Here is a 26,254-nt window from a genome sequence, read left to right on the forward strand (position 1 = left end):
CTAAATCTAATTACAGCACTAATAACTCCAGTCATTAATTCATAAGCCTCTTTACTTTCTCATTTCCCTTTGCACTCCACATTTAATCTTCCTTACGATGGCTGAAGTTTCCAAACGATGGGACACAGAAGGGAGCGGAACGTCGATTTTAGGGGGAGTCATTGAAAAATACAGGAGAAGAAACTTTTACATTCTGTGAGCAAGTGTCCAGAATGAGCTGGGAGCTGAGAAGGGGATAAGCTAGTTTTCTTCTCAGTGCCTTAGAGAATAATGAATGGTATACAAATTAAAAGTCTAAATTCAAGCACTTTTTCATCAAGCCAGAGTACAACCTTTCCTCTTGGCATGTAAATAGTTTGGCAATAAAGAGAGCCAACAGAAGAAGTGAGAGACTGCCTCAGAACTTGTCACTGTAATGAAACCATTCATCCTCTGGCTGCAAGGGGAAAGGAAGGGGGCGAAGAGACCGACAGACAAACAAACAAGACAGAGGGGCAGACGCGTTTTTATGGCTTTTTAATTAACTTTCAGGTGCGACATTTTTTGTTCCCTCAACGTCTTCTCGATAAGGGCCTCCCAGCCCTACGCTGATACTACATCAGAGAGTCACCTATTTACATAATAATATAAAAGTTGAATCCAAAACCCATTAGAAGACACCACTGGCAAGGTCTTTGATGCATTGCTACCAAACACAACCTGAGGGAAGGCACAATGGCACGTCCAACTGCACACGCTGGCTCACAGACAAGCAAACAGAAACACGAGCAGGTGCCCACACATAATCTTTCTATTTTACACGTAAAAAAAACCCTGTTGGTCAAGGAGCTGCAGCACTGCCGGGCTCCACACTGAGGAGGCGGCCCTGCGGTATCACAGCAGACTCTGAGTGACACTGGAACATCGTGAACAGGATGGAGGGACAAGCAGGACTGTCGACACACTGCAGGCACTGACAGCATGACACGCCCTTGAGACTAAATTTAAAAATAAAGGCATACATCCACCAATGCCAAAAGATACATATTTATTTAGTGTAGGGTTTGGAGGTCTTTAAAGGTTCATAAATGGTCTATTTTTATGCCACTGCTATTATACACTGTAGAGTAATTTGTAGAGGTCATGTGATATGTCCACAACTTGCAGAATGAGAATTCCTGCAAATGTACTTATTTCACCTGACACAAATGTTATTATGCTGCCTTTTTCCTGCAGGACAATTAAAGCTGCATGTTAAACCTTATAAGAATTTGTCATCGTACAGGATCTGTATACCCATAACTACTGAAAAAAATGATCAATTTCTAGACATGGATTTCTATCTATGAAATCTTTGAAGGTGCAATATTCACCGGAAAAAACCCTTCTGCAGCCAGCAGCTCCTTCCAGTTTGCCACTGTATTGTAAAGACTACAAAATGTCACTTTAGATGTGTCACCCTTAACTTAAAAAAACATGCATGCATCATATTCTAAATGTAGCTGTAATTGTTTTTTATTTATTGCCATCTTTGTAAGACTTCATGACTGTAATATGAGAAATTTGTCATTGTGGGATTTATGAATCATTTCTTTCAGAAGTGAGGGGAGGACATCGTGATGAAATCGTTTCATCCAACTGTCTGCCCTCCAGAGACGTTTTTCTGTCACTAGCTCAAAATGGGTGGTTTTAAGATTAAAAGTGGCATTCGAAACAGACCAGCAAGTTCTGGCCACTCGATTTTGGCCTCCTGGCCAATGTGAGATCTTCAACTCCAATCTGCAAACACATACTCCCACCAAATGCATTGGACTGCTTTGAAGTTTCTGCTATTTTGTCTCTTGTGCCCATCTGAAAAGAAGATGCTGCTCTCCAATATAATTACCCAGCAGCAAAAGGGAATCTGCCATTAACATGATCCTGGACTGATGGAGCCAGGCTTAATAAAGGTGGAGTGGTGAATAGGTAGGAGGAGAACTGAGACAAGAAGGTCAAAGAGGGGGAATGAAGAGATAGCAGGTTAGCAGGAAAAGTGGGAGGATTGATAGGATGTTAGATGTGGTGGAGAAAATGATAAAACCAAAGTATCAAAGTTACTTCACAGAATGAGAGAGTGGGCAGAGGAATAGAAAAGAGAAGATGGAGAAGATACGGATGGTTTAAGCAGGAGATAGATGGGAATATGTTACCTCCCCTCCCCTCCCTTCCCCTCCCCTCTTTTTTTCTTTCCCTCCCTGGCCAGTACCATAGGGGTGGCACTTGGTAGGCAGACAAACAGACAGATAAAGCGAGTAGGAGGTTTGTTGCCAGGGGGACAAGGCCTTTTTAAGCGTATCGATCGGGATTCTTATGCAAAGGTAATTAAACAACTGCTTGTCTGTGCTATCCTGGGTCAGGAGAGGAGAGTGATGCTGTCGCAACCTTCTCTCTCTTTTTTTGAAATCCAACAAGCTGTGTGAATTAAAAGAAATGGGTGTCCCACAGTGCCTGGTCTGTGGTTCATATCTGTCGATACTTCACATTAGAATTCCACCAAGGTTTCCACTTAAAATGCAAAAGCCAGCCTTGCCCTCCAGATAAGAGGAGAACAGACACCGTGGCTGTAGATATTGTACTGTATAATGCCGTGGCCCTTTCAGTTAGGAAATTTCCCTTGAAAATTAAATTCGCTTTTCCACAGAGACGAACCTTGGAGGAAAGCAAACATCCCACTGAGTATGCAATGAAAAACAAAGTGATAATGTGCCTCATTCAGAACACGTACAGATAAAGGAAATGCCACATAAAATCACCCCTTGAATAGAAAATCCTTGACATAAATGAACCCTGTATTCAATTTCCAAAGAGTGTTTGTTTCAGTTTTCCGAGTGCCTACAGCATTGTATATATTACATTTGATAACAGACATATTTTTTTGTAATTTGGCACGTTTTATGTGATGTGGATGAGTTTACCACATGGGACAACTCAGTGAAAGACAAAATGTTCTAACAATTATAATGAATTGTCATTTTATACCTTTTGTGTTAGTGTTCAAACACCACAAACTATAATTGGATCTACTTGATATGATTAAATGGTAAATGGCCTGCATTTGTATAGCGCTTTTCTAGTCCATAGGACCCCAAAGCGCTTTACAGTACATTCAGTCATTCACCCATTCACACACACATTCACACACTGGCGATAGCAAGCTACATTGTAGCCACAGCCACCCTGGGCGCACTGACAGAGGCGAGGCTGCCGGACACAGGCGCCACCGGGCCCTCTGACCACCACCAGTGATTGTTGCAATAATCTTCAGAAAACATATTGGTTGGAGTGTGAACTCACTGAATTTGTGTTGATACTCATATTTACAAATAACATCACAGTCCCTATTTCAAAAGTATATTTGCTGTACCTGTAATATGACCCAATGGCCGTTTTTAGCTGCCAAGTTGAGGGCTTGTTCAGCGATAACTTCCTGACCTTGACCCAGAGAGACATTATGGAGGTTTTTGTTGTCAAATGTGTAGCCCAGCTTCCTCCCTGAAAGAAAAAAAAGTAATTGTTTCAATAAAACTTTGGTTGCAGAAACAGTTGCAAAGACTAAAATGATAAATGCAGTCTATTGAACTGGACTGCTATTTGCTAGTCTATTAAACTCCATTTAGCATCCATCTGCATCTTTACTACCTCTCTGCACTACAGAGAGGTAGCTCTGAAATGTGCTTAGCCTAGATTAACAAAATAATGGTACAGACCAAGCTCTGATTAACTGTTAAAGAAATAAGCCAAGAAAGTAATAAACAAACTGTGTTATTTATATGTTTAATATCTTATTAGTCTCCTCTTAAAAGTAATGCTAGATGTCTCTTTTAGTTCCAATCGATGCTAATTGAGGCTAAATGTTGCAAAACTAAAAGCGATCAGTTTGAAAACCAAAATTTCACACAGAACCTCGCACAGAAAACAGAAACACAAAAACAGAAACACAGTGAAAAACAGTGGGTGAAGTCCATTTTTAAATGTACAGTCTATGACTGAGCGTCACAAATGGTTCTTAGGTGGGAGTCACAAATCACTAAGTGTGATAAACAGTATTATAATCAGTATTAAGAGTAGTGATCTAGTTGCTCACTTATTCAAATGTAATCTAACTGCATAGCTTAGAAAAATATGAACAAGCTACATAGTTATTGGATATGAATCTGTGTAATGAACTGAATAAAATGACTCAATTCCACAATATCTCCTCCTCTGGCTAAAGCACTATCCATGCCTTGGACGCAGGCTAAACTAACTAATATGCACTTTAAATCCTAATCATTAGATGAGTCAGCTTTAGTTCCCCACTTTAAGCCTTCTGGTTAAAATTTCACACAAACACTGGAGTGATTTGTGCTCAGTTTGTTAGAAATCAAACTTGTGAAATGTTTGTTTCGGAGCCATTAGTGCGCTTCAGACCAAACAAAAATCACATAATCTGTCTAATGAAAATCTCACCAAAGCCTAATATCTAAGAAACCCCACAGACACAAATATAATGGGGAAAAAACATGTTCTGCTGCTTTTCATCAGCACAGGAGCAGCTGGTTACCTTTAACTTTGATGTGATTGGCTATGGTCAGGATGAGGGTGTTGCTAATCAATAATCAGAGCCCTTAGAGGCAATTTCAGCAGGAGTGCTATTTGGTATGGTATTAATAATAATAATAATAATAATAATAATAATAATGGATACTTTATTGATCCCCATTAGGAGAGGATGGAGGATTTTACAGGGGGTTTCTGAGCCTATAGTAGCTCCATGGTTGATTTAACCACCTGGCGATGCCTATAAAAATGAAGCATCTAAAAATAGTCACAAATAATGCAGTGTGTTGGGCATAAACCAACACTTCAACACGCTGAAATGGGTCTGTGTGATAAATTAATCCGAGGATAAAAGGACGACAAAGGAGAAACTGAAACCCAAGTAAGGCAAAACAAACAAAACAACAAAAACCCTAACAAATCATTCATTACTTGAATGCAAAAATGCTGATGCATATGCTTGGGTAGAAGAGAAATAATGAGGAAATCTGTTCCAGTTAATTGAAACAATTCCTGCAATCTGAATATTTCATACAGCTGATTTCAAATACCCAAAAACTGAATTAATGCCTAGGTCAGAACAAAAGCTTCAACTTTTTCCATATTTCTAGTAAAAATCATCTCGCCACCCATTATTCATAAAGGAATGTAAAGTAACTCTAAAACCAATGACATTTACTTTCTGTTGCCCCTAATACACCAGTGGTGTCATCTCACATATTTCTGACCTTTAGTATAATCCTTTCAGTCTATCCAGAGCTGGTTGTGCATCGGCAGTGATGGCTGATATTACAGCAGATACACATTACAAATGTGTTGTTCTGACTGATAATCCTATGCAACAGAACTAAAATGAAATCATGCATGCAGGTAGACAAGGCATTTCCTCTTAATAACTAACCCAAAACCCTACACAGCTAAAAGAAACGATAGACTGGCAATGTGTTCGCTCTTATAAAAGTCCTGAACACACTTTTAAGCAGGATTTAAAAGCTTTTTTAAAGATAAAACAAGCAGAAGCCTTACCATGTTTTTCCACATCCTTCAAAGGGTCAACTCCGGGAGAGAGGATGAAGAACATGGGCGTAGCTGGACCTGACTCTTCAAAGGAGACGGCAAAGTCCAGTGATCTGCCAATCACATACTTGCTTCCCAGTTTCTCCTCTACAAAGTCTCTGTAAAGGAGAGTGTGACTCAGTTCTCCTTAAGACTTTATTATCTTTGACAACAAGCTGAAGAACTTGAAGAACCGGAATTGTCTGTATTACAGTGCATTAGACAGACAGCTGCTTCAAAACTATAAACTCTAGTCACGACTCAGCTGTCAGTAGCTCTTTTCACCCTCTCTGGATTAAATGCTTTGGTCTTTCAAACATTATGCTTTTCTTGCTTCAGTTTCAACCAAATCACAGTCTTAAATAAATCAAGAATTCACTTTTTAACAAAATATATTTTGTACATATGTTGTATTTTGTCCTATAACCTTAGTTCCGCCTCCACTTAAGGTTTCTGAAAATACAAACATACATGTGCAGAACCGATAGTGAAGAAATGAAAACACAGAAAGCAGCAAAATGTGAATTCTGTGTATTTGTTCTGCAGTGTGCCAATAAGTTGTCCAGCTGTTGCGCATTGACCACAACTCCAAGAATTTCCTGGCAGATGTGGAGACCTTTGCAGTTCTAAACTCCACCATTTGCTCTACTTTTAGCTCTCTTTTGGTCTCCACCTTGGAAAGCCAACATGATGTCATCCATCTCATATTTTTTAAAACCCGACATTGTGAGTGCAGGGTAGAACTAACTATGAAACTGTGTGACACAGCATGCTGAATAATTAAGCTACATCTAGAAGCTACATCCATATTTTGTAATCAGTCTGGGTTTTAACCATCTAAAGCTGCAGCACATTAAAAACAAATTCATGAACTCTGAGATGTTAAATTGCAATGTGGTGCTGGTTATTATACTGCCAGTCTTAACAAATTACCAAGAGTGATAAACTGCATTATAATGTATTATGAGTAGTGATCTAGCTGTTCACTTATTCATTTCAAAATTAATGTAATCGCATTGCTTATAAAAAAATATGAACAAGCTACATAGTTATTGGCTACAGGTATGAATCTGCGTAATGAACTGAGCAAAATGACTCAGTTCCTCCTCTCGCTAAAGAACTATGGACACAGATTAAACCAAGCACAATCTTCATAAGACTCGTAATATGCACTTTAAATCACAATCATTAGATGAGTCAGCTTTAATTCCCCACTTTTAGCCTTCTGGTTAAAATTTCACTCACATACTGGAGTGATTTGTGCCCAGTTTATTAGAAATCGAACTTGTGAAATGTTTGTTTCGGAGCCATTAGTGCCCTTCAGACCAAACAAAAAACCACATAATCTGTTTAATTAATATCTCCAAAGCCTAATATCTAAGAAACCCCACAGACACAGGCATCTTAATAGAACTAAAATACTGCATCTCACACCTAATGTATGTTAATTCAGAGTGTAACTGGGGTCTGGATTTGGTACAAGTGGACACAGACGTTCTCTTTTAATACTTAGGTTTGATGATTGTCCCTGAAAATCTGTGTGACTCAGTCAACTGTCATCTCAGGATAGAAGCCAAAGGTTCTGTTGTTCAACTTTTTTACCTTTTCAGTAACCAGAACAGGTCAAGTAGGAGCTTTCACAGATCACAGAGCAAAGGGAAATGATACCACCTCTTACCTGACAGCGTACGTCATGCGGTCAGGCCTCAGGGCTCTCATAATGCACAGTCTCTGGAGTGAGCTTTTGCTCTTCCATTCCTGTGGGAATTTCTCTTTTTCCGGACACTCGGACTCTACAAACTTCTTCCAGCGTTTGGCTGAGCCTTCAATGTCTCTGTCCAGGTTTCTGAACTCCTCCATGGAGCAAAGAGCCTGGAGGTTTTGGAAAAGAAATAGGATTTGTGGAGTGAAACATAGTGCATGTTGTTAAAAGAGCTGCTGCACTGCGATCAATGATACACATTAAAGTTCTTGACCAGAGATATTTTTCACAATGCACAGGTAAAAAAAAAAAAAAAAGAGAGTCTGTTTGCAAAATATGGAGAGTCATAAAAAAACAGAATGCTTATCTTTCCTCATGTCCTTATAAATAATATTTATTCAAACAGAAATGCTGAGTAAACACAAAGCTTTCATAACGGGACAGGGGGTAGGGGAGCACTAAATATGCATCTCTTGCAGAACCAGTGAGGGCTTCATTGTGATGCCCCAGATGACAGACACCTCATCTCATCTGCAGAGAACAGCAGTGTCACGCAGTGCAGCCTCAAGCAGCTCTGCTGTCTCCCGCACTGTGCAAACTATGAGCAGGATGCTGAAATCTTCTCTCAGCAGAGACACAGAATACAAGGTGTCAAGGCAAAAACATCCCGTGTCACTCTATGAAACCAACCCCTCGACACAAGCCATGAGGGGAAGACATAGAGCAGAGTGAGAAGGAGCGGCTCGGCACACATCACCTTCACTGTGACTCAGTTTAATTACTACAGGTGGTTGGCGACCGATCAGCCCCAGTGTAATGAGAAACACTGGGTCCCGAGGGATTCCAGCTCTGCTAATATCATCAACTGGGGCAAGCAATCAGAGGACGTTATCCTCCTTTAAATCTTTCCAACTGATTATGTTTCCAACTACGATAAGAAAAATCAAGTGACAGAATTTGATTAGCAGGGACTTAAACATCCACAGCAGGTTGAGAGCAGTTACAGAAAGGCCATCTCTTAATCCTCAGAGGGGTTTTAGGTTAAGTTAATATTGAAGGCGATATAGAGTGAAATATTCATGAGCACGAGGGGCTAAAAGACATGCTGCAGTTAGGGTTTACCTTGCTGTTAAACTCATCTGACAAGATAAGAAACCTCTGCTGTCCACAGCACTGCGTTCTCTGAGACACAAACAGAGAGACTGAGTTTTTCTTCTAGCACCCTTCAGTGTTAGAATCTAGCAGGGTCACATAGCACAGTGGGACCCTGGAGACTGCATGCTGTCAGACTGGAGTTTTGGGTGATACAGAGATATACACTCCAATTATGTGCATTCACTTTAGTGCTTACTTGTTGGGAAAATCCACTGTACATACTGCGCACTGTGTGGAGCCGATAAAGGAACCGGAAGATATTAGCCTTGAATCTCGCAGATGACAAGGTGGAGGACAACAAAATTTAGAAAGAAATAGAGGTGAATTATTTTTTATTATCTTTTAGAGATTTCAACATATAGGATGGAATTCGAAAAATAGGGCTGATCTACAAGTTATTGCATCTTTATGAAGTTCAAGACGGAGCTCTAGCTTTCTGAAAGAACAGCTTATTTTGATGAATTCATCAAATTCACACTTCACAGTGTAGCTTTGTACCATTACAGCCAAGAAGGTCTAAGGAACTTGGAAAGAAAAGCATCTGGGCTTCTTTAAGTTGCTTGAAGACGTTTCACCTCTCATCCGAGAAGCTTCTTCAGTTCTAAGGTCGAATGGTGGAGAGTCCCAGACTTTCCCCCCAAAAGGGACATGGATCCCCCTAATGATCCTCTACCTAATCACGTGAGCCAAGGAGTGAAAAAATATTTATTTTAAGAGAAATAAATAATATATTTATTTAAAAACCCTATCATGTGATTTCCAGAGATCAAAAGGCCTATTGTGACCTACTCCCATTTTCACACCTTGGCTCATGTGATTAGGTAAAGGATCATTAGGGGGTCCATGTCCCTCTCGGGGGGACATTCCTATAGGGCTTAAATCTGGGTGTCTCCACCATTTGACCTTAGAACTGAAGAAGCTTCTCGGATGAGAGGTAAAAAGTCTTCAAGCAACTGAAAGAAGTCCAGACACTTTTCTTTCCAAGCTCCTTAGACTACGATGACCTGGATGACGGAGACCCTTCACAGACCTACAGCCAAGAAGGTTTCTACTGTTGAAAGTTTGAATATTATCTGGAATTTCACAGGGAGCCAGTGAAGTTCCTGAAGAACAGGGGTGATGTGCTGGTAGGAGGGGGTTCTGGTGATAATGCGAGCAGCAAAGTTCTGAACCAGTTGAAGCTTATGGAGGGATTTTTGGGGGAGACCATGCAGAAGAGAATTGCAGTAGTCAATACGAGAGGTAACAAGACTGTGGACAAGAATGGACGTAGACTGGGTGGAAAGAGAAGGAAGCAATCTGTTAATGTTACGTAGATGGAAGTAGGCAGAACGGGTGACATTACTGATGTGAGATTTATAGGAAAGTGAACTGTCTAGGATGACACCAAGGCTCTTAACCTGAGGAGAAGGGAAAACTGTGGAGTTATCGATGGTGAGTTAGAAATGGTTCACCTTCAAAAGGTTGGATTTGGTGCCAATAAGGAGGATCTCAGTTTTATCCTCATTGAGCTTTAGATTAGAGGTAAACCAGGATTTTAACTCGGATAGACATTCTGAAAGGGAAGAAGGTGGGAGGGAGGAATCGGGTTTGCAAGAGAGATATAACTGGGTGTCATCAGCAAAACAGTGAAACTGAAGATCAACTTTGCAGAAAATGGTACCTAGAGGGAGGATGTATATTATGAAGAGGGCCTAAAACTGAGCCTTGAGGTACACCAGATGTGACGGGGAATAGACGAGAGCGGAATGATCTTAGTTGAATAAACTGGGAACGGTCAAGGAGATATGACTGAAACCAGGCGAGGGGTGTGTCAGAGATGCGAGAGAGGAAAGTCTGCTTAGAAGTACAGAGTGAGAAATGGTGTCGAAGGCTGAACTCAGATCTAAAAGGACGAGAATGGTGAAAAGACCAGAGTCAGCTCCGATAAGAAGATCGTTAGTGACTTTAAGTAAAGCAGTTTCTGTACTGTGACATGAGCGAAAACCAGATTGAAATCTCTCGTAGATATTATTATTAACCAGGTGTAAATGCAGTTGAGCTGCAACCACTTTTTCGAGTAGTAAAAATCATACTGGAAAATGAAAACATATTAGGGTGATTACAGACTATGAATGAAATTTTGTAATTTCAGTAACGTAGTGGAAAAAGCAAAGAAAACAAAATATAGATGGAAAAATATGGTCAGATGTTGTCACACCGGCATTTAAGGAGTCCAAGAAAGGACTGAGTATAGGCTGCACAACTAAGGGTGCAATCCATTCGCGCGTATTCCAGGAATCCTCCAGGCTTTTCAACAAGTAGAGACCGAAAGGTTCGGAAAATCAAAATTGCTTTTAAATATCTTTGGGCCACCAAAAGTTACAGGAGTCCCCTACAAACACAGAATGATAATGATTACTAGTAAAAACACAAACTTGTTTTCATCAAGGACCTCCAATTTTACAAGAGTTTCATATAATGCAAAGTCAGCACGTTTCTTAGCCACAGACTGAAAAAAAAAACACAAAAAACAAAACCATGAAGATAGCTACGGAAAAAAGGTTAAAGTCTGGGACTGGGCTTAATTATTTCTGAGAAACAGAACAAAAGTGTTCGTAAGTGAAAAAAAATTACCTTTGATGCGAGTCTGAATAAGAACACACTGATAAATCAAATATGTATCCATATATAACTATATTTCTCTCTCTGTGTTAATGTTTTAATGGTATATACTGGGGGAAATAATTATTTGATCCCAGACGGGTCTGTATATGTGCCTTAAGCCAGGGGACCTTGAGGCCACTGCAAAATTTCAATAATTTACAGCGTGTGTTACCAATAGTGTTCTTAGCGACTGTGGTCCCAACTGCCTTCAGATCATTAACAAGCTCCTCCCATGTTTGGGGCTGATCCACCACCTTTCTTGTGATCATCCACACTCCATGGAAGATTGATGCATATTATATATTGTATTTCTTTCATTTTTGAATAATTGCACCAACAGCCTCTCACAAAGCTTCTTGCTGATGCTCTAGTACCCTATTCCAGCCTTGTGCAGATCTACAGTCTTGTCCTTGATGTTCTTCGACAGCTCTTTGGTCTTGACCATGATGGTGGAGAGGTTGGAATGGAAGAAAATGATTCTGTGGACAGGTGTGCTTTATACACATAAGAAGTTCAGATCAGGAGTATCTGTGATTGATTGTAATCTGTGAACCACATGGGCGCACAGGCAATCTGTGGGAACCAGACTTCTGGATGGGTCATAGAGTAGTCAGTTTCTAATTTTTGTGTAATGTGTTTTTTCCTGATTTATGGTTGAGATCCTTCTGTCTTCATTTAAACAAAACTACCATAAAAATTAGAGATTGTTGATTTTCTTGTAAGTGAGCAAATGTACAAATTCAGCATTAGATCAAATAATTATTTCCCCAACTATACATGTTACACACAACGTGTTTTTAATTTTAAAAAATGGTTGAAAATGAGGGACAGTTAACTCACAGAGGTGGAGGAAATCTTTGACACAGGAAGTTTAGCCATTTTGTGTGTGTGTGTGTGTGTGTGTGTGTGTGTGTGTGTGTGTGTGTGTGTGTGTGTGTGTGTGTGTGTGTGTGTGTGTGTGTGTGTGTGTTGGGACAGTTACTTTAAGACACAACATCACATATCTCTGGTTTGCTCAGGGACTGTGAAAAAAAGATCGAGTTGTGCCCTTTCACGCAGCCTCTTTTCATACCTTGATCCCCCCCCAGGAGTGGTTAGATAGGAACTCCACTGGTGATGTTACACCTGGTTGGACAGGGTACCTCAGGAGGAAGTCTAGCTCTACAGGGTTTATATCTTTATTCATCAGGAGTATCTGGGCACAAAACAAACAGGAATAACTTTACAATGATGCGTTTTCGGTACAGAGCACATCTCCTTTCTACTTGATTAAACCCAAACAGGGCCGCCGGTCTCCGGAGAAGCCTGTTCAGCAGCAAACGTGTGCTCAAAAACAAACCGTGCAGAGGATGAAACCGGATGCACCTTCCTACCTGGAAAGCGAGCTGAGCGATGTATGTGAGCTTGTCACACTCAAATAGGCCTCTGGTGGTGTACTGGAAGACTGAGGAGGTGATGCTGTCAATTAGGTTGGACACCCGCTGCTTTAGACCTTCTGCAGGCTCAGCCTTCAGAACTGCTTTCTGGAAGACCACACTAAACGCCTGAGGACGCACAGGAGCAGGTACAATACAGAAACAGTGTCTGACATCAAAGTGTTAAAAGCACAAGAATAACAGTACTGTTAGATACAAACTCATAAGGTAATCCAATAAAGCAAATGATAACCCAGCAATTGGATTGTGTTCATACTGATCTTTAAGTATAAATTAGATATCATCAGTCTTTGTCATTTACAGCTGACTTGATGGATATGATGCAGTGTTCTAAGAATGAACTGATCAATACTACTTTGGCTCTATAAGGAAAGCCGACAGCTGTAATTGATTACAACGTTTATGTATGTATAAATATTTTATCAATGTGGTAAGCTTGAATGAAAAACTTTAATGGACATAGACAATTTTAAATTATTTCTAAACACAAAAATAAACAAAATAAAAATCTTTTGCAATGGACCTCATTAATAAGTAGGATGTTTTCAAAATCTGGTCATCTGTGCTACAGAGCTCCAATTTTTTAATTACAGCTCAAAGCTCTTTTTGCTATAAGGTAAAGACCCTAAAGTATTAGCTAGAAAAACCCAACAACCAGATAAATATCAAAGAGGCAAAAAAAATCATAGAGAGACAAGGACAAAGCAAAGTGAGAGTAGACAGTTAATAACATGCAGAAATAGCACATAAACATATACCACATAAGGAGTGAAAGGTTCTCAGTGCATTGTGATCGCACAGCAACCTGAGCCTATAGCACTAAGGGACGTTCATTGTTTTAGGGAGCTTTTCTAACTTTCTAATAATTGTTGCTGCACTGGATCTGACTTCTGATTCCAATATCACGTCATACTGTGATCCTTCAACATACTGAACCATGCAGAGTTTGAAGTACTGGAGAAACAGTTTGTTTGCACTTTTTGCAGCGACTCTAAAATAACTTATTACCACAGAAATACAATAATTGTCCTCTTTCACTGTAGGAAATGTGCTGTCATTTCTGTTCATTTAGCAGATTCACACTTAGCTCTGAGGTTGTATACAGAACACATATTATAATGTATTTCATTTCATTCACAAGGTCAAAGGTACATAAACACTGAATGTGTTTTCATTTTATTATGTTGGGAAATAAGACGGGCCGAGGCAACTACCTGCGGAGTCGGAAGAGATTGCAAACAATATCTCAGGCTGCCTTCTCTCAGCACTGCCTGGCTGACAATATGAAAGACATTATGCTCTACATAACCACATTAGGGAGCCACAAACACAATAAAAGCAGGGCAAAGAGCATAAAATACGGTGAGCAAATGGAAGGAGGAGGGAAACAACAGAGAAGTGAGTGTAAAGAAGGGTCTCACTGGGGGCCCATGACAAGGGTCGGTAACATGGTGGGTCAATAGACAGGGTACCTTTAGAGAGAACTGATACATGGGGTGGATTTTATTGAGGTCGTTCATTGTGAAGTACAATAAGGAAGCCCGTGCTGCTGCTGGTCGGAAGTGCTCTCGAGCCTCATTGATTTTGGTCTCTGTCACCTTGGCTTCTTTTACCTGCAGTAAAGTAGTGCAAACGGAATCACACTCATATACATCAGCACAGACGAGGATATACTCAAGGTCCATCAATCAGTTAATGATGAACTTGTGCACAATCCAATAAAACATACTCCAGTGAAGAGCAGTCCTGTTGCAATTTCACGCTTCAAAATGTCCTCACATTCTGTGGATCATGACAATCATGCTTTTTTTTTGTTTTAATAACCAGCAAACGCCTGTGCAATTATGTTAAGGATGAACATCTGCAAAGGAAGCGCTCATCTCCTCACAGACAGAAGGCACACTCTAAGATTAAAAAAAACACAGAGCTTTTAAGAAGTGCTCTAAACTAATTCATCTTTGGCAGACATCATACGCTGAGCTGATGTGATCTTGTAATCTGACCACAAGAAATAAAGAAACAAAGCAAGGGAAGCAGAGCTGAGAGTATGGCAACACTTTAGGTGACAGTTATTCTGCACCTGCAAATGGGAATTATTGAAGAAGTACAGTCTAAAAAGGATACTGCATTCTACATTTCATTTAGGATAACATTAGAAACAAACTGCACTGATGCAAAAGTGTGCAGAGACAGGTTGGCAGATGCAATCAGGCAACATGCTCTGTGGACTATGATGTTCATAGATGAAATGGAACCTGGGGAGGTAGAGGTATGCTTCTGTTTGAATGAAAATCAAACAGAAGCAAGACAGACTACATGGGTCAAGTACAGAGAGTGCACAAGAGATGTGAAGAAGAGAGTACACAAGTTTCAGGTGTGATTTGCAACAGAAGGAAGGAGCAAGAGCGAAAGAGAAGTTTTACAAGATGGTAGTGAGAACTGCTATTATGCATGGAGACAGCGGCACTGACAGGACGCCGACGCGGCACCGTTGAAGATATTAGGAGTTTTATTAGGAGCAAGCAGGATGAACAAGATTAGAAATGAGTACATGAGAGGAACAGTTTAGGTTGAACAGTTAGACAGCCAATGTTGAGGTGGTCTGAACGTGAGCAGAGGAGGGATAGTGGACAAGGGATGTTGAAGATGGAGTTGCCAGGCAGTAGGAAAAGAGGAAGACTTCAGATGGTGTCAATGGTAAGTGCTCTAACGAGAGCTTGTAGTCAGTAGTAACACTGTCACTTGAAGGCTGTGATCTAAAGTGTGAGAAAAGATTAAAGCAAATAGAAGACAAAAACCTTTTCTTCGATCTCAGCAGCTGTGCGTTTGGTTGTCTCCAAGTTTTCCACCAGCTCCGTGTCACTGAGGAAATTTCCTGAAGCTGAAGACAAACGGGATAGCAAGTTGTCCTCCAACGTCTTCAGAGTAATCTTAAAGTCGTTCTGTTGCTTCGTCAGGTCAAACTTTAAACAGAAAAAAAAGAACCTCAAAGACAGAACTAATCAATACAGTCTGCATCAGTTGTCCGGACACATGGAGGGGGTTTTCTGGGATGGATTAACCAGCTTCTGTTTGGTTGCCAACATCAAACTTTTTCAGAGTCACCTAACCCTTGGTGTGATGAGGCCGTCGATTTGAATAAGATGGGAGGGCGCTTTGATGGGGAATTACACACACATCTTTTCTGAATGAGCTTTTACGAGATGCCGTGTTTACAATTATGTACCAATGCAGGCATCATGCAGTGCAATAATGGGGTTATTACCTCCCCAAATGCATTAGAGCAGTCCGTCTTCTAACAAAGCTTTCGGCTTAAAAAAAATTACCTGAGAGAAACTTTCACTTTTTTTCAAAGCCTGGTGTTTGACAGGAGAACAAAGTAGACAGAGCTTCATCCTGCCCTGTCCTTCATTATATTCTGTTGCAGCTCCTTGTTTCTGCCCGTTAATGACTTTGCTTTATTGAAGTTTCCCTTAATAGAAGCCTCTGCGACCTTTGAATTGTTGTAATTACTGGAGGGTGGGCTGTTGTGAGATTTGCCTACTTGGAGGGTTGTCGGGGACGGATAATAGCACAGGGGTTTTTTGAGTGGCGTGGTCCCTGACAGGCGGCTGGTAATACGTTTCTGGCAGTGCTGTTTCTGCCCACGTGTAATCACAGAAGATGCTGATGGGGTGGGGGTGGAACTGTTCCTCCTCCCTCTGGCAAAACTCACACATGACAAAAGACGTACTTGGCTTCGATCGCGCCAGGGGAGCAGATAGTTTAAGAGATCACAATGCTTAATTGTTCTCTTTATGACAGTATTTCCTACTGCTGTGATGAGAGGTATTTCACACCATTGTTAGAACTAATTGAGCCTCTGTTTTGTTGAATCCCAGATGCTTTAAATTGTATGTTATTACCAACTCTGTAGCAGAAAAGTTGCACACAGAGAATGAATCGTGGCATTTTAAGGAAAAACCTGACATGTGTGTGTGGTTGGAAAAGAAAAGAAAAAAGCCTGGTTTGAGTGGTAGACATTTAACTGGAGTGACTCAACTGGGACCTTCTACTTGCCTGCACTCTCTGCTCTTGCGGGGAAAAGCTATCCAAGCTAAAACATTCCCAACTGGATCCAGTAATGAGTCAGTTTTTAACGATTAGCTTTCCTCTGGCACATTGTACTTGTAATTACCCTTGCTTTGGAAAAACAAACAATTAACCAGTCAGCAGAACACTCTAATTGGGATTAAAATAAGATATTACATCTATCATTTTTTTAGGCAAATGATTAGCGAGAGCCAGCAAGCAGCCCTGTTAAGGTAATTTAAGAAGTGGAGCATTTTAGCTCTCATTAATACCGAAAGGCCTGCGCCGGAGCGAATACGCAAGCATGCACACATGTGCACACAAACACACTTGCATGTGCTTAGGGAGGACCAGACGACGTAGTTATTGTGGTAAAAGGTTGTAGACTCATCCCCCTGTGCACTCTCCAAAAAGGCAACTTGACATTTTAAGCTCCTTAGCTCCATCTTTGGCTTTGCTTAAATGAGAGCGCTTTCACCCAGCAGTCATCTTACGGCTCAGTAGCAGCGCTAACCTCATTAAAGGTATAATGGCACAGAGTCATTCGAAGAATATAAACAGGTACAGCCAATTTGCACTCCCTCATCAATCTGATGATTGTTATCACTCCGGGTTGTTTACTGACAACAAAGAGCCATTCAGCACTTCATTCTGTCGGCCACGTTTTGATAGGAGGGGGTTCGGGAGTGAACACAGCCAGCAACAGCTCACCCCCACCCTCACCCCAACCACCACCCACCTTCAACTTTCAGCGTTAATTAAAATGATAAGTGAGCTCTAGATCTTGTTTTTTTTTGTCATCCTCCAATCTCAGTGAAATGCTAATTAAACAAGCTTCATTAAATCAAACTTTATTTCTTCTCGATTGGATTTTGCTGAGGGGGCATAAGGCTTAAAATAACTCTGGCATTTTGGCTTTTTTAACTTCTCTTTTCCCATTTTCATTTATTAAAAATGCTGATTTGACTTTGGATGGAAGCCCACAGGTTGGAGTAAAGAGCTGCCCACGGAGACCCAACACAAACAAAGGCACCTCAAGAAACCATCAAAATGCAAATAGGATTGTGTTAGAGTAAATCTGCCTCACCCATTAACAGAGTTCCAACAGTATCTTCCGTTCTGATCTCTCTGAGTCGCTGCCGTCAGCTACACTTGTACTCAAGAAGGAATTTCTTATTTCCCCTTCACTCCTCAACTAACAAGAGCTGCATTTAAGGAACAGTGAAAGTGTGTCAATGTGTCGTCTAATTACTGTGGTACAGTAACGCTATCGGCCAATCAGTTTCAAGCAGCTGATATGCACTGCAGCTTTGATCAAGTGAATTTTGGGTTAAATATAAACATCAGCCCATACTATGGATATTGGAACTAAGAGCTGCTCATTACTTCTCAAAAGTTGTCTACAGAGCTGCCAGCAACTTGCAGTAAATTGCTCACAGTACTGAGTACTGAGCCGGACAGCTGCAGCTGCTGATCAACAGAGTGGAACAGCAGCTTTCTAATCCTTGCTGCCTGAAATAGAATAGCTCTACAGAACAAAGGCAGCCATTTACATTAAAAAGGGAAATACACCTTAAAGCGTCGTCTATCTGCATCTCCCTTGATTTTGGAGATGTGTGAACATAAATGAGGCTACCAAAGTAAAACGCTTAAAAAAGCTTAAAGCTCCTTACGGGGAGCATCAAGACAGGATTACATAATTCTCAAAGTTTGGTGATAAACGGCAGCACGTCAAAGGAACAGTACCCAGGGTGACTGCAACACAATGGTAAATTAGCACATGTCAGTGCTTCAAAAGTGAATAGGATTTTTTGATTTAGGATTAACTGTTTAGCTGGGCAGTGCTTCAAGGGCTTTTTCTGATATTGTCTATCATCAAATGATTTAAGATGGTAGCTTGAGCTTATGAAAGCATTTATTTCTGTTTGACCTTGCATCAAAGCAATGTTTCCAGCAATGAAAAGACTGTTTTACTCAAACAAAAGGTGAAAATCAAAGAAAGAAAAGGAAAGCGTGAGGTAACATATAATGATTACTGTTCTGTAATGTCCTTAGGATCAATGTTTGCATAAAAGGTGACAATCTGCACCGTTTCAATAGGAGCAGAGAACACTGTGATAGGCTCAATGTGATGCTCACTATACGATAAAATATCTGCCACTGTCGGAGTCAAAGCAGGCTTTACATCTGACCATTACAGCCATATCTCTTTGATGTGTCAGCAATTTACATGATTTTTCCTATATACAGCAAACAGATTGAATAACTGCATGTATTACAAAGGGTTGGCTTGAAGTGTGGGTCAGCTCCCTTTTCTGGTTACATGGAACATGACTTTGCAGTTTTGGTGCAATCATAGTTCAACTCAACTGATCTTTTCCACAATAAAAAGGATATTTTTTATTCGTGGAAAAGATCTCTGTTAAAGTAATTGTCGAATCAAGTTTAGTAATAGTTAATTCAAAACAAACCCACATCTGCAACCTGCTTTGCAACCCACCTTCACTCCCCCCTCTCATTCTGACCTAATGGTAAATGGACTGATTCTTGTATAGTGCTTTACTACTCTACCTGAACACTCAAAGCACTTTACACAACTTGCCTCATTCACCCATTCACACAAGCACTTTTTTATATGCTTTTCAACTTAAGTGTTTCTATCTGCCCAAGAATATCCTGCTCTTGGCAGACTGGAGTAGCCGGGAATCAAACCACCAACCTCGCTGACCTCCTCCTACTAACTCCTGAGCTACAGCCATCCTGTTTAATCGTTGTCATATTTGCTGTTATGGTTTCTCCTTTCTCCACACCTTCAGGTTTTTGGGTGCACACATGGAAAGGGATGGAAGTAGCAGAACACAACAGCACTGCTAAATATAAAATAACGCAGATGCCCAGTCACAAAACAAAATCAGCACTTAATCCGTGTATTTCATTGTGTCCAATCAGAAACACACCAGAGACCAGGTATTTAACTGATTACTGGTTTCTGTTTGAGGAAACTCAGTAGGCAACTATTTGCTAACATGTTGCAGAAATGCAATCAGTCCAAACGACACACACTGCTGCTTTGATGTGCGACCCTCGTATCAGAGAAGGATAATGGTAGCTGCATGATCGCGGTGAAGATTAAAAAATGAGTGAATGTGCAGTGTGCTTACGAGACAGCCTGCACAGACAGACAGAACCCCTCTGTCACAAGAAGGTACTGACAGAGAATGAGAAATAGTGCGATGATACAACTCCGATTGATTTCTGCATTTAAAATGAACCGTTTCAATATTATTTGTGCTCTCGGAGCAATATGCAAATGTCCTGTAATTGGGAATTAGCTCTGGGCAAATGCTTGTGTGTCACATTAATTTCAACAACTCCCCTAAGAAAACACTATTGGAACACTGCTGGGAAACTGTGAACATCACCATACCTGAGGATGGACGTTATTACACTTTGAATTTAAAACCACCATTTGGTGTACATTTAAAAATGTTTCATTTAGACGACTTCATGCTCACACACATGCCACGTGAAAACACAGGTGCCGATGTGCACGTTCACAGCCGTGCAGGTTCCCAGTCTCCATAAGTGCGCCATACTAAGCCTCATAATTATCCCACATCCACCAGCCATTAATCAAAGATGCTAGCTGATTGTTTTGGAATCAAAGAGCCCGGACCTTGTGATGTTTAAAGACAGACGATCTTTTCTTGCTGACGAGAACCATTAAGGATTGATAATGACGAGCAAGAGTGTTATGTGCAGCTCTAGGAGGCCCCTGACTCCTCTGACTGTGACTTTTAATTACACCTGCTCAGAAAAGATGTTAAGAGAGAAACTCAAAGAGTCCATCGTGGAATGCTTGTTTGTTCTCTGATAACATCCGAGCAGTGTGACAGATGCTCCTTTCATGTCTGCTCAGGTTCACTTTTACATTCCTGTAACATATTGGATGAAAACGAATCTGTCAAAACTCCCCTTTGTTGTCAAATAGTTGTATCAGGCAGGGTTGCTCCTTGCCTACACTGACTTTCTCACCTTCAGCTGTTCCAGATCAGGTCTCTCCATGCTGACCACGGCAGTCAGCAGCTGGTCCTCCAGACCGTCTCTGGTCACTGTGAAATTTATTAAGGTGCACTGGGCCTGCAGCTCTGGCTGATAATGAGGGCTGGCAAGCTTGGTGTGTAAAATGAGACGGAAACTGGGATTGTACTCACACTCCTTGTCTCCAATCTTTATGTACCTGTTTGTAAATCAGGAACAGAAACGTTTGATCAGTGAGGGTTTCTTAGTGAAAGTAGAGATTCTGAAACAGCACATATAATAGTGGACAATGTCATTATTGGCAAAGATCTAAACATCTGTCTTTTCTGTCTTTCATATGTTTAATACAAACAAATATCTTCAAACTGGGACACTTGTTTGTAATGAGAACCTGTCAAAAATGTCACACAACCTTTCTGCAAGGATGATAGTTTTTGACAATGCCAAACCAACTGATTTTTCTTCATGACAGATATAGTTTAAAAAAAAATACTCTCAAATGTATTACAGTCATTTCCTGAAAATGCTGCACATTTAAACTGCAGAAACTTAGGAAACTGTTAGGGACACATATGACGCTCTAGTAAGCCTGAATTGTCAGTACTACATGTCCTGTGACCCTCTATGTGTATTTAACAGTGACTGAACCAGACAATATTTATAGGTGTGGCTATGCTGAGACCATTACTTACATCAGGGTGTCACCAGACCAGGCTTTTATTTTGTTATTTTGTCATGTGGTTCACTCACTCTTTTCACTGGCTTATTTAGGCACAAGGAGGAACACCACACACACTCTATCATAAGCTTTTTTTATATAACTAACTAAAATCATGAACAGCTGTTTAAATCCTAAAGTTCCTTCAATACACTGTAAAACACTTCTTGTTGCTAGGTAAGTTGCTTTTCCTACTTCCTAGTGGTAAATGGACTTGCACTTATGTAGCACCTTTCTGTTAATTTTGAGCATTCAAAGCATTTTCTACTAAAGCTCTCCTTCACCCAATCACATACACATCCACAGAGGGATTTATCTCAACATAATCAATTTTATCCAACATTCACTTGTACACTCACACACCGACGGATGTATCGGGAGCAACTCAGGGCTCAGTTACTTGCCCAAGGATACTTCAACACATGGACTGGAGGATCTGGGAATCAATATATATATATATATATATATATATATATATATATATATATATATATGTGTTTGTTTGTATATATATAAATGGCTAGGGTCACTGTCACTACTGATAGCATGGACCAATGTCTGGAACCCATAGAGGTTGCACAGGTAGTCCAACCAAATATGTGTCATTGCCAGAAGGTTTGCTGTGTCTCCCAGCACAGTCTCAATAGCATGGAGGAGATTCCAGCAGACAGGTAGTTACTCTATGAGGCATTGGCAGGATTGGAGGCAGGGAGTTCTTGGAAGATGAAGGAATTGATACCACTGACTTTGCCCCCACATCTGCCAGACCTAAATCCAATAGAACATCTGTGGCATATTATATTTTGGTCCATCCAACACTGTCAGATTACACCTCAGACTCTCCAGGGGGGTCAGTGTAACCCTGGTCCAGATCTGTGTGGAGATTTCCCAGGAAAGCGCACGTTGTCTCATTAGAAGCATGCCCTGATGTTGTCGGGCATGTGGGGCTCTTCTACTGAGTACCATTTTAAGTTGCTGCAATGAAATTTTGACCTGCTGCATAATTTTTACATGATTTCAGGAGGTCCTTCAATTCAGCTCTCTGTAAGTTGATAGTTTTCATTTCCATCAATTCCATCAAACAATATCCTTTCATTGCTAACACATTACCAAGTTAATAAATGCCACTGTCCATCTTCATTAAAAAGAAATGTTATATAGTGTAATCACTGATAGAGCTCATGTATTGAATCTAATGAAGTTAAATGTATTTAAAATGTTTTTGTGTGGAAACCACAGACATACTAAAATGGTTTATTTGGAAAGTTCTGCTAGGCTTTAACTAACAATAGTTTCTCAAAGATTTACATTTATAGTGTCTATTTTTAATTTGTCATGTGGTGTCAATAATTAAAAAAGGCAGTGAAAAGAAAGTGCTTGTTGCGGTGTTACATATGAGTAGAAAGTTTCCTGAATTAGATCATTGTCTGAAGCAGTGCCTTACAATGCTTCATTCAGTGCTACAAGTATTAAGACACCTTTCAGCATGAGCCTTACCTTCCCTTCTTGATGGTTTCTCTGCCAAGCAGAGGTCCAAGAACAGGATCTAGCGTTTCTTCCAAGTTCTCTATCAGAACCACATCACCTGCTGCCAGCGCTCTCTCTATGGCATCTAGGTACCTTTAAGGTACAAATAACAATGAATCTGTCAAAATTCTGGTTATTAAATGCCCAAAAAACCTCAGTACTGCAGTTTTCTATGAGGCTCTTACCCTCGCTGTCCGATGCGGATGACTTGCAGGTCTTCACCATATTTATTTTTGATCCACTTGATGCCCTGCAGCTGGGGGTCCACCATAAGGGGCCAGCGTTGGCAAGAAGTAAGAATGGTAGCATTCTCCGTGGACATCCTGTCAGCAGGTAGCCCCTCATTCTGCCATGTAGCAACGTCAGCGTCGTCAGTCAGCAGTGTCAAAGGGTCCAGGTCATGCGTCACTGGGATAGGAACCTTACACGTGATTTGCATTTTAATTAGTTTTTCCCAGTGAACTGTTTCAATTCTTCTTCATGATGACTGACAGGTCACAAGTCACAGCAATGGTGCGTTGTTAAAAAGGAACAGATAAACTTTTCCCTTTAGTATTTAAATCTATGTTCATCAAAAGTCGACTGGCAACTGCTGTTAGAATAAAAAACATTGTGGTTTCCATGTAGAGCAGGATTACATTTGGGACTATTTACATCTGCAAATAAATGCCCAAATTGGTAATCCTTTCTTTGGATCATTATTGTATGTGATTTGCATTAAACTTTGGTTAATAGCGCAAAGTGGATACTGGACTATCTCACAGAACGTCCACAGTATGTGAGGACACAGGGCTGTGTCTCTGATACGCTGGTCTGCAGTACGGGGGCCCCACAGGGAACTGTGCTGGCACCGTTCCTCTTCACCCTCTACACTGCAGACTTTTCCATCAACTCCCCACGCTGCCACCTACAGAAGTTCTCTGACGACTCTGCCATAGTCGGCCTCATCACAGGTGAGGACGACTCAGAGTACAGACAGTGGACTCTGGACTTTGTAGACTGGTGTCAGCAGAACCACCTGCTGATCAACGGCGGGAAACGAAGGAGTTGGTGGTGGACTTCTGGAGACGCAGACCCACCACACTGACACCGGTAAACATCCAGGGAGTGGACATTGAGATAGTGGACTCTTATAGGTACCTGGGTGTTCACCTAATAAACTGGACTGGAGCCACAACACTGATGCTCTTTACAAGTGTCAGAGCAGACGCTACCTGCTGTGGCTGCTGAGGTCATTTGGAGTACAGGGAGCGCTTTTAAAGACCTTCTATGACTCTGTGGTGGCATCTGTCATTTTTTACAGTGTGGTATGTTAGAGCAGCAGTTTATCTGCAGCCGGGAAGAAGAGGTTGGACAAACTCATTAGGAAGGCCAGCTCTGTTCTGGGATGCACCCTGGACCCAGTGCAGGTGGTGGGAGACAGAAGGACTCTGGCCAACATCTCTGATGGACAGAGTCTCCCACCCCATGCATGTAAATGTTGCTGAACTGCAGAGCTCCTTCAGTGACAGACTGCTGCATCCTAGATGCACGAAGGAGCGTTTCTGCAGGTCCTTCCTCCCTGCAGCTGTCAGACTGTACAATCAGAACTGCTCCCAACAATCAGAGATGTTTACATCTGCGCTGTAACTGCAATAAGTTAATTAACCGATTCGCACTACAACCTGGTTTGCCTCGTATCTGTAGCTATTTTTATTTAATTTAATAACTGTACAATACTCTGTATATAGTAACCATTGTCCTTAATGTAAATATGTAAGAAAAATTGTGTATGAAAGAAAGAGTACTTTATTGATCCCAATGTGGAAATTCCTCTCTGCATTTAACCCATTCACTCGGTGAAGCAGTGGGCAGCCATTGGGCGCCCGGGGAGCAGTGTGTAGGGACGGTACCTTGCTCAGGGGTACCTCAGGGTAGCTGTTCAGGGGAATCGAACCCCCGACCTTCCGATCATGGGCAACCACTCTACCTACTGAGCTATCCCTGTTTCTGTTGTGTCCTGTGTACTCTTTGTTTGTATATGTGTCTTTCTGGCTGCTGTTACAACCAAATTTCCCCTTGTGGGACAATTAAAGGATTATTCTAATCTATTCTAAATACTAAAAAATTAAAACAAGAAAATTAATGTTTAATAATATTAATAGAAGAGCTAAACCATCAGTGAACAGTGAACATAACAGACATGTCTCAGTCAGAGAAGCTGACGGTGGTAGTGATAAAAAGCAATGCAACTTGTTATCTGTGCTACCACTGTTTTGTATTTGTGCCTCAGGACTTCTGTGAACATTCGGCCGTGGTATTTTCAAGCACAGAAAACAGGCATTATATTGCTAGTAATGAATGAATGTCTCTACCTTCCTAGCCCGTTTTTCCCTGATTTTCTGATTCTGACTACAGTTGAGACAGTGACATCACAGTGACATTCCAGTTTAGTTTTTTTTTCTCTATTGCCATTTATTTCCATTTGCGTTTTGATTTAACCACCAAAACTACGTAGTTAGGCTTGCAAAATGATCGTGTTCTGGATTAAAATATATCTTTTAATCCTTCACTTTAAAAAAGGATGCTTAAGGTGCCTGTTGTGTCAAAATGTGATGTTCCTGCCTGGTTGTGAGACCCATCTGTCATCGTGATGGGTGATTCATGACACCAGTGTCAGAGGACACCTTGTATTTATCTCTGAGATGCCATAGAGTTTGACTAAACAGCAGTGTTTAGTGCTGTGGGAATTAGACCAGCAATGTACAACATAACGTTTTCTCAGTTGGGCCTCCAGGCAAACAAATGTCCAAACAGGTACAATCTCTTTAACAACCATTATGAATAAAACGATTGATCGCAAATTAAACTTTAGTTAAAGTTTCAGGGGTAAAATTTTACTGACCTCCAAATAAAGCCAACCTAATTTATTTTAATAGATTAAATTATAGAGCATATTAGCAGATTTACATTAATTATATAAATCTGCAAAATACTTTGCAGATTTGCAGCCTCAACCACACTGCAAGAGAGGTGGGCTGCTTTCCTTCGCATTTTAACAATCCAAACAGGTAGCTCAACGCAGGACTTTTACTGACATTTTAATGGGAAAATTGTAACAAAACACTGCTTGTTGGTGAGGGTTCATTTCAGCCAGTTTGCTTCACAGGTGGACTCAAATCATGGAAACACTATTAGTGGCCCAAAAGGCCAGCAGCTGCCCAGTAATGGAACATTTACCAGTAGCATTACAATTTGCAAGCAATAAAAAATAGATAAACAACACTACATAACATTTTATAACTGCAGTTGTTAATGTGTCCTATCAGCCATGATACATGACCTAATTAATTCATAAAGTATTCT

General features: G+C 40.7%; 1 protein-coding gene across 1 annotated transcript in view; it reads right to left on the minus strand.

Moving 5' to 3' along the window:
- dnah9 (dynein, axonemal, heavy chain 9) overlaps window positions 1-26,254 on the minus strand; it is a 185,675-nt gene that overhangs the window by 38,836 nt on the left and 120,585 nt on the right. Inside the window, exons 61-70 of the mRNA XM_080873050.1 lie at window positions 23,095-23,330; window positions 22,880-23,002; window positions 20,659-20,863; window positions 15,351-15,515; window positions 14,025-14,165; window positions 12,490-12,660; window positions 12,189-12,311; window positions 7,292-7,485; window positions 5,584-5,732; window positions 3,383-3,510 (exon numbers count right to left, since the gene is read on the minus strand). Of these exons, the coding sequence (XP_080729176.1) occupies window positions 3,383-3,510; window positions 5,584-5,732; window positions 7,292-7,485; window positions 12,189-12,311; window positions 12,490-12,660; window positions 14,025-14,165; window positions 15,351-15,515; window positions 20,659-20,863; window positions 22,880-23,002; window positions 23,095-23,330 (1,635 nt within the window). The remainder of the gene's footprint in view (window positions 1-3,382; window positions 3,511-5,583; window positions 5,733-7,291; window positions 7,486-12,188; window positions 12,312-12,489; window positions 12,661-14,024; window positions 14,166-15,350; window positions 15,516-20,658; window positions 20,864-22,879; window positions 23,003-23,094; window positions 23,331-26,254) is intronic.

Source organism: Rhamphochromis sp. 'chilingali' (genome assembly GCF_963969265.1).
Source record: "Rhamphochromis sp. 'chilingali' genome assembly, chromosome: 22".
NCBI classification, from domain to species: Eukaryota; Metazoa; Chordata; class Actinopteri; order Cichliformes; family Cichlidae; genus Rhamphochromis; species Rhamphochromis sp. 'chilingali'.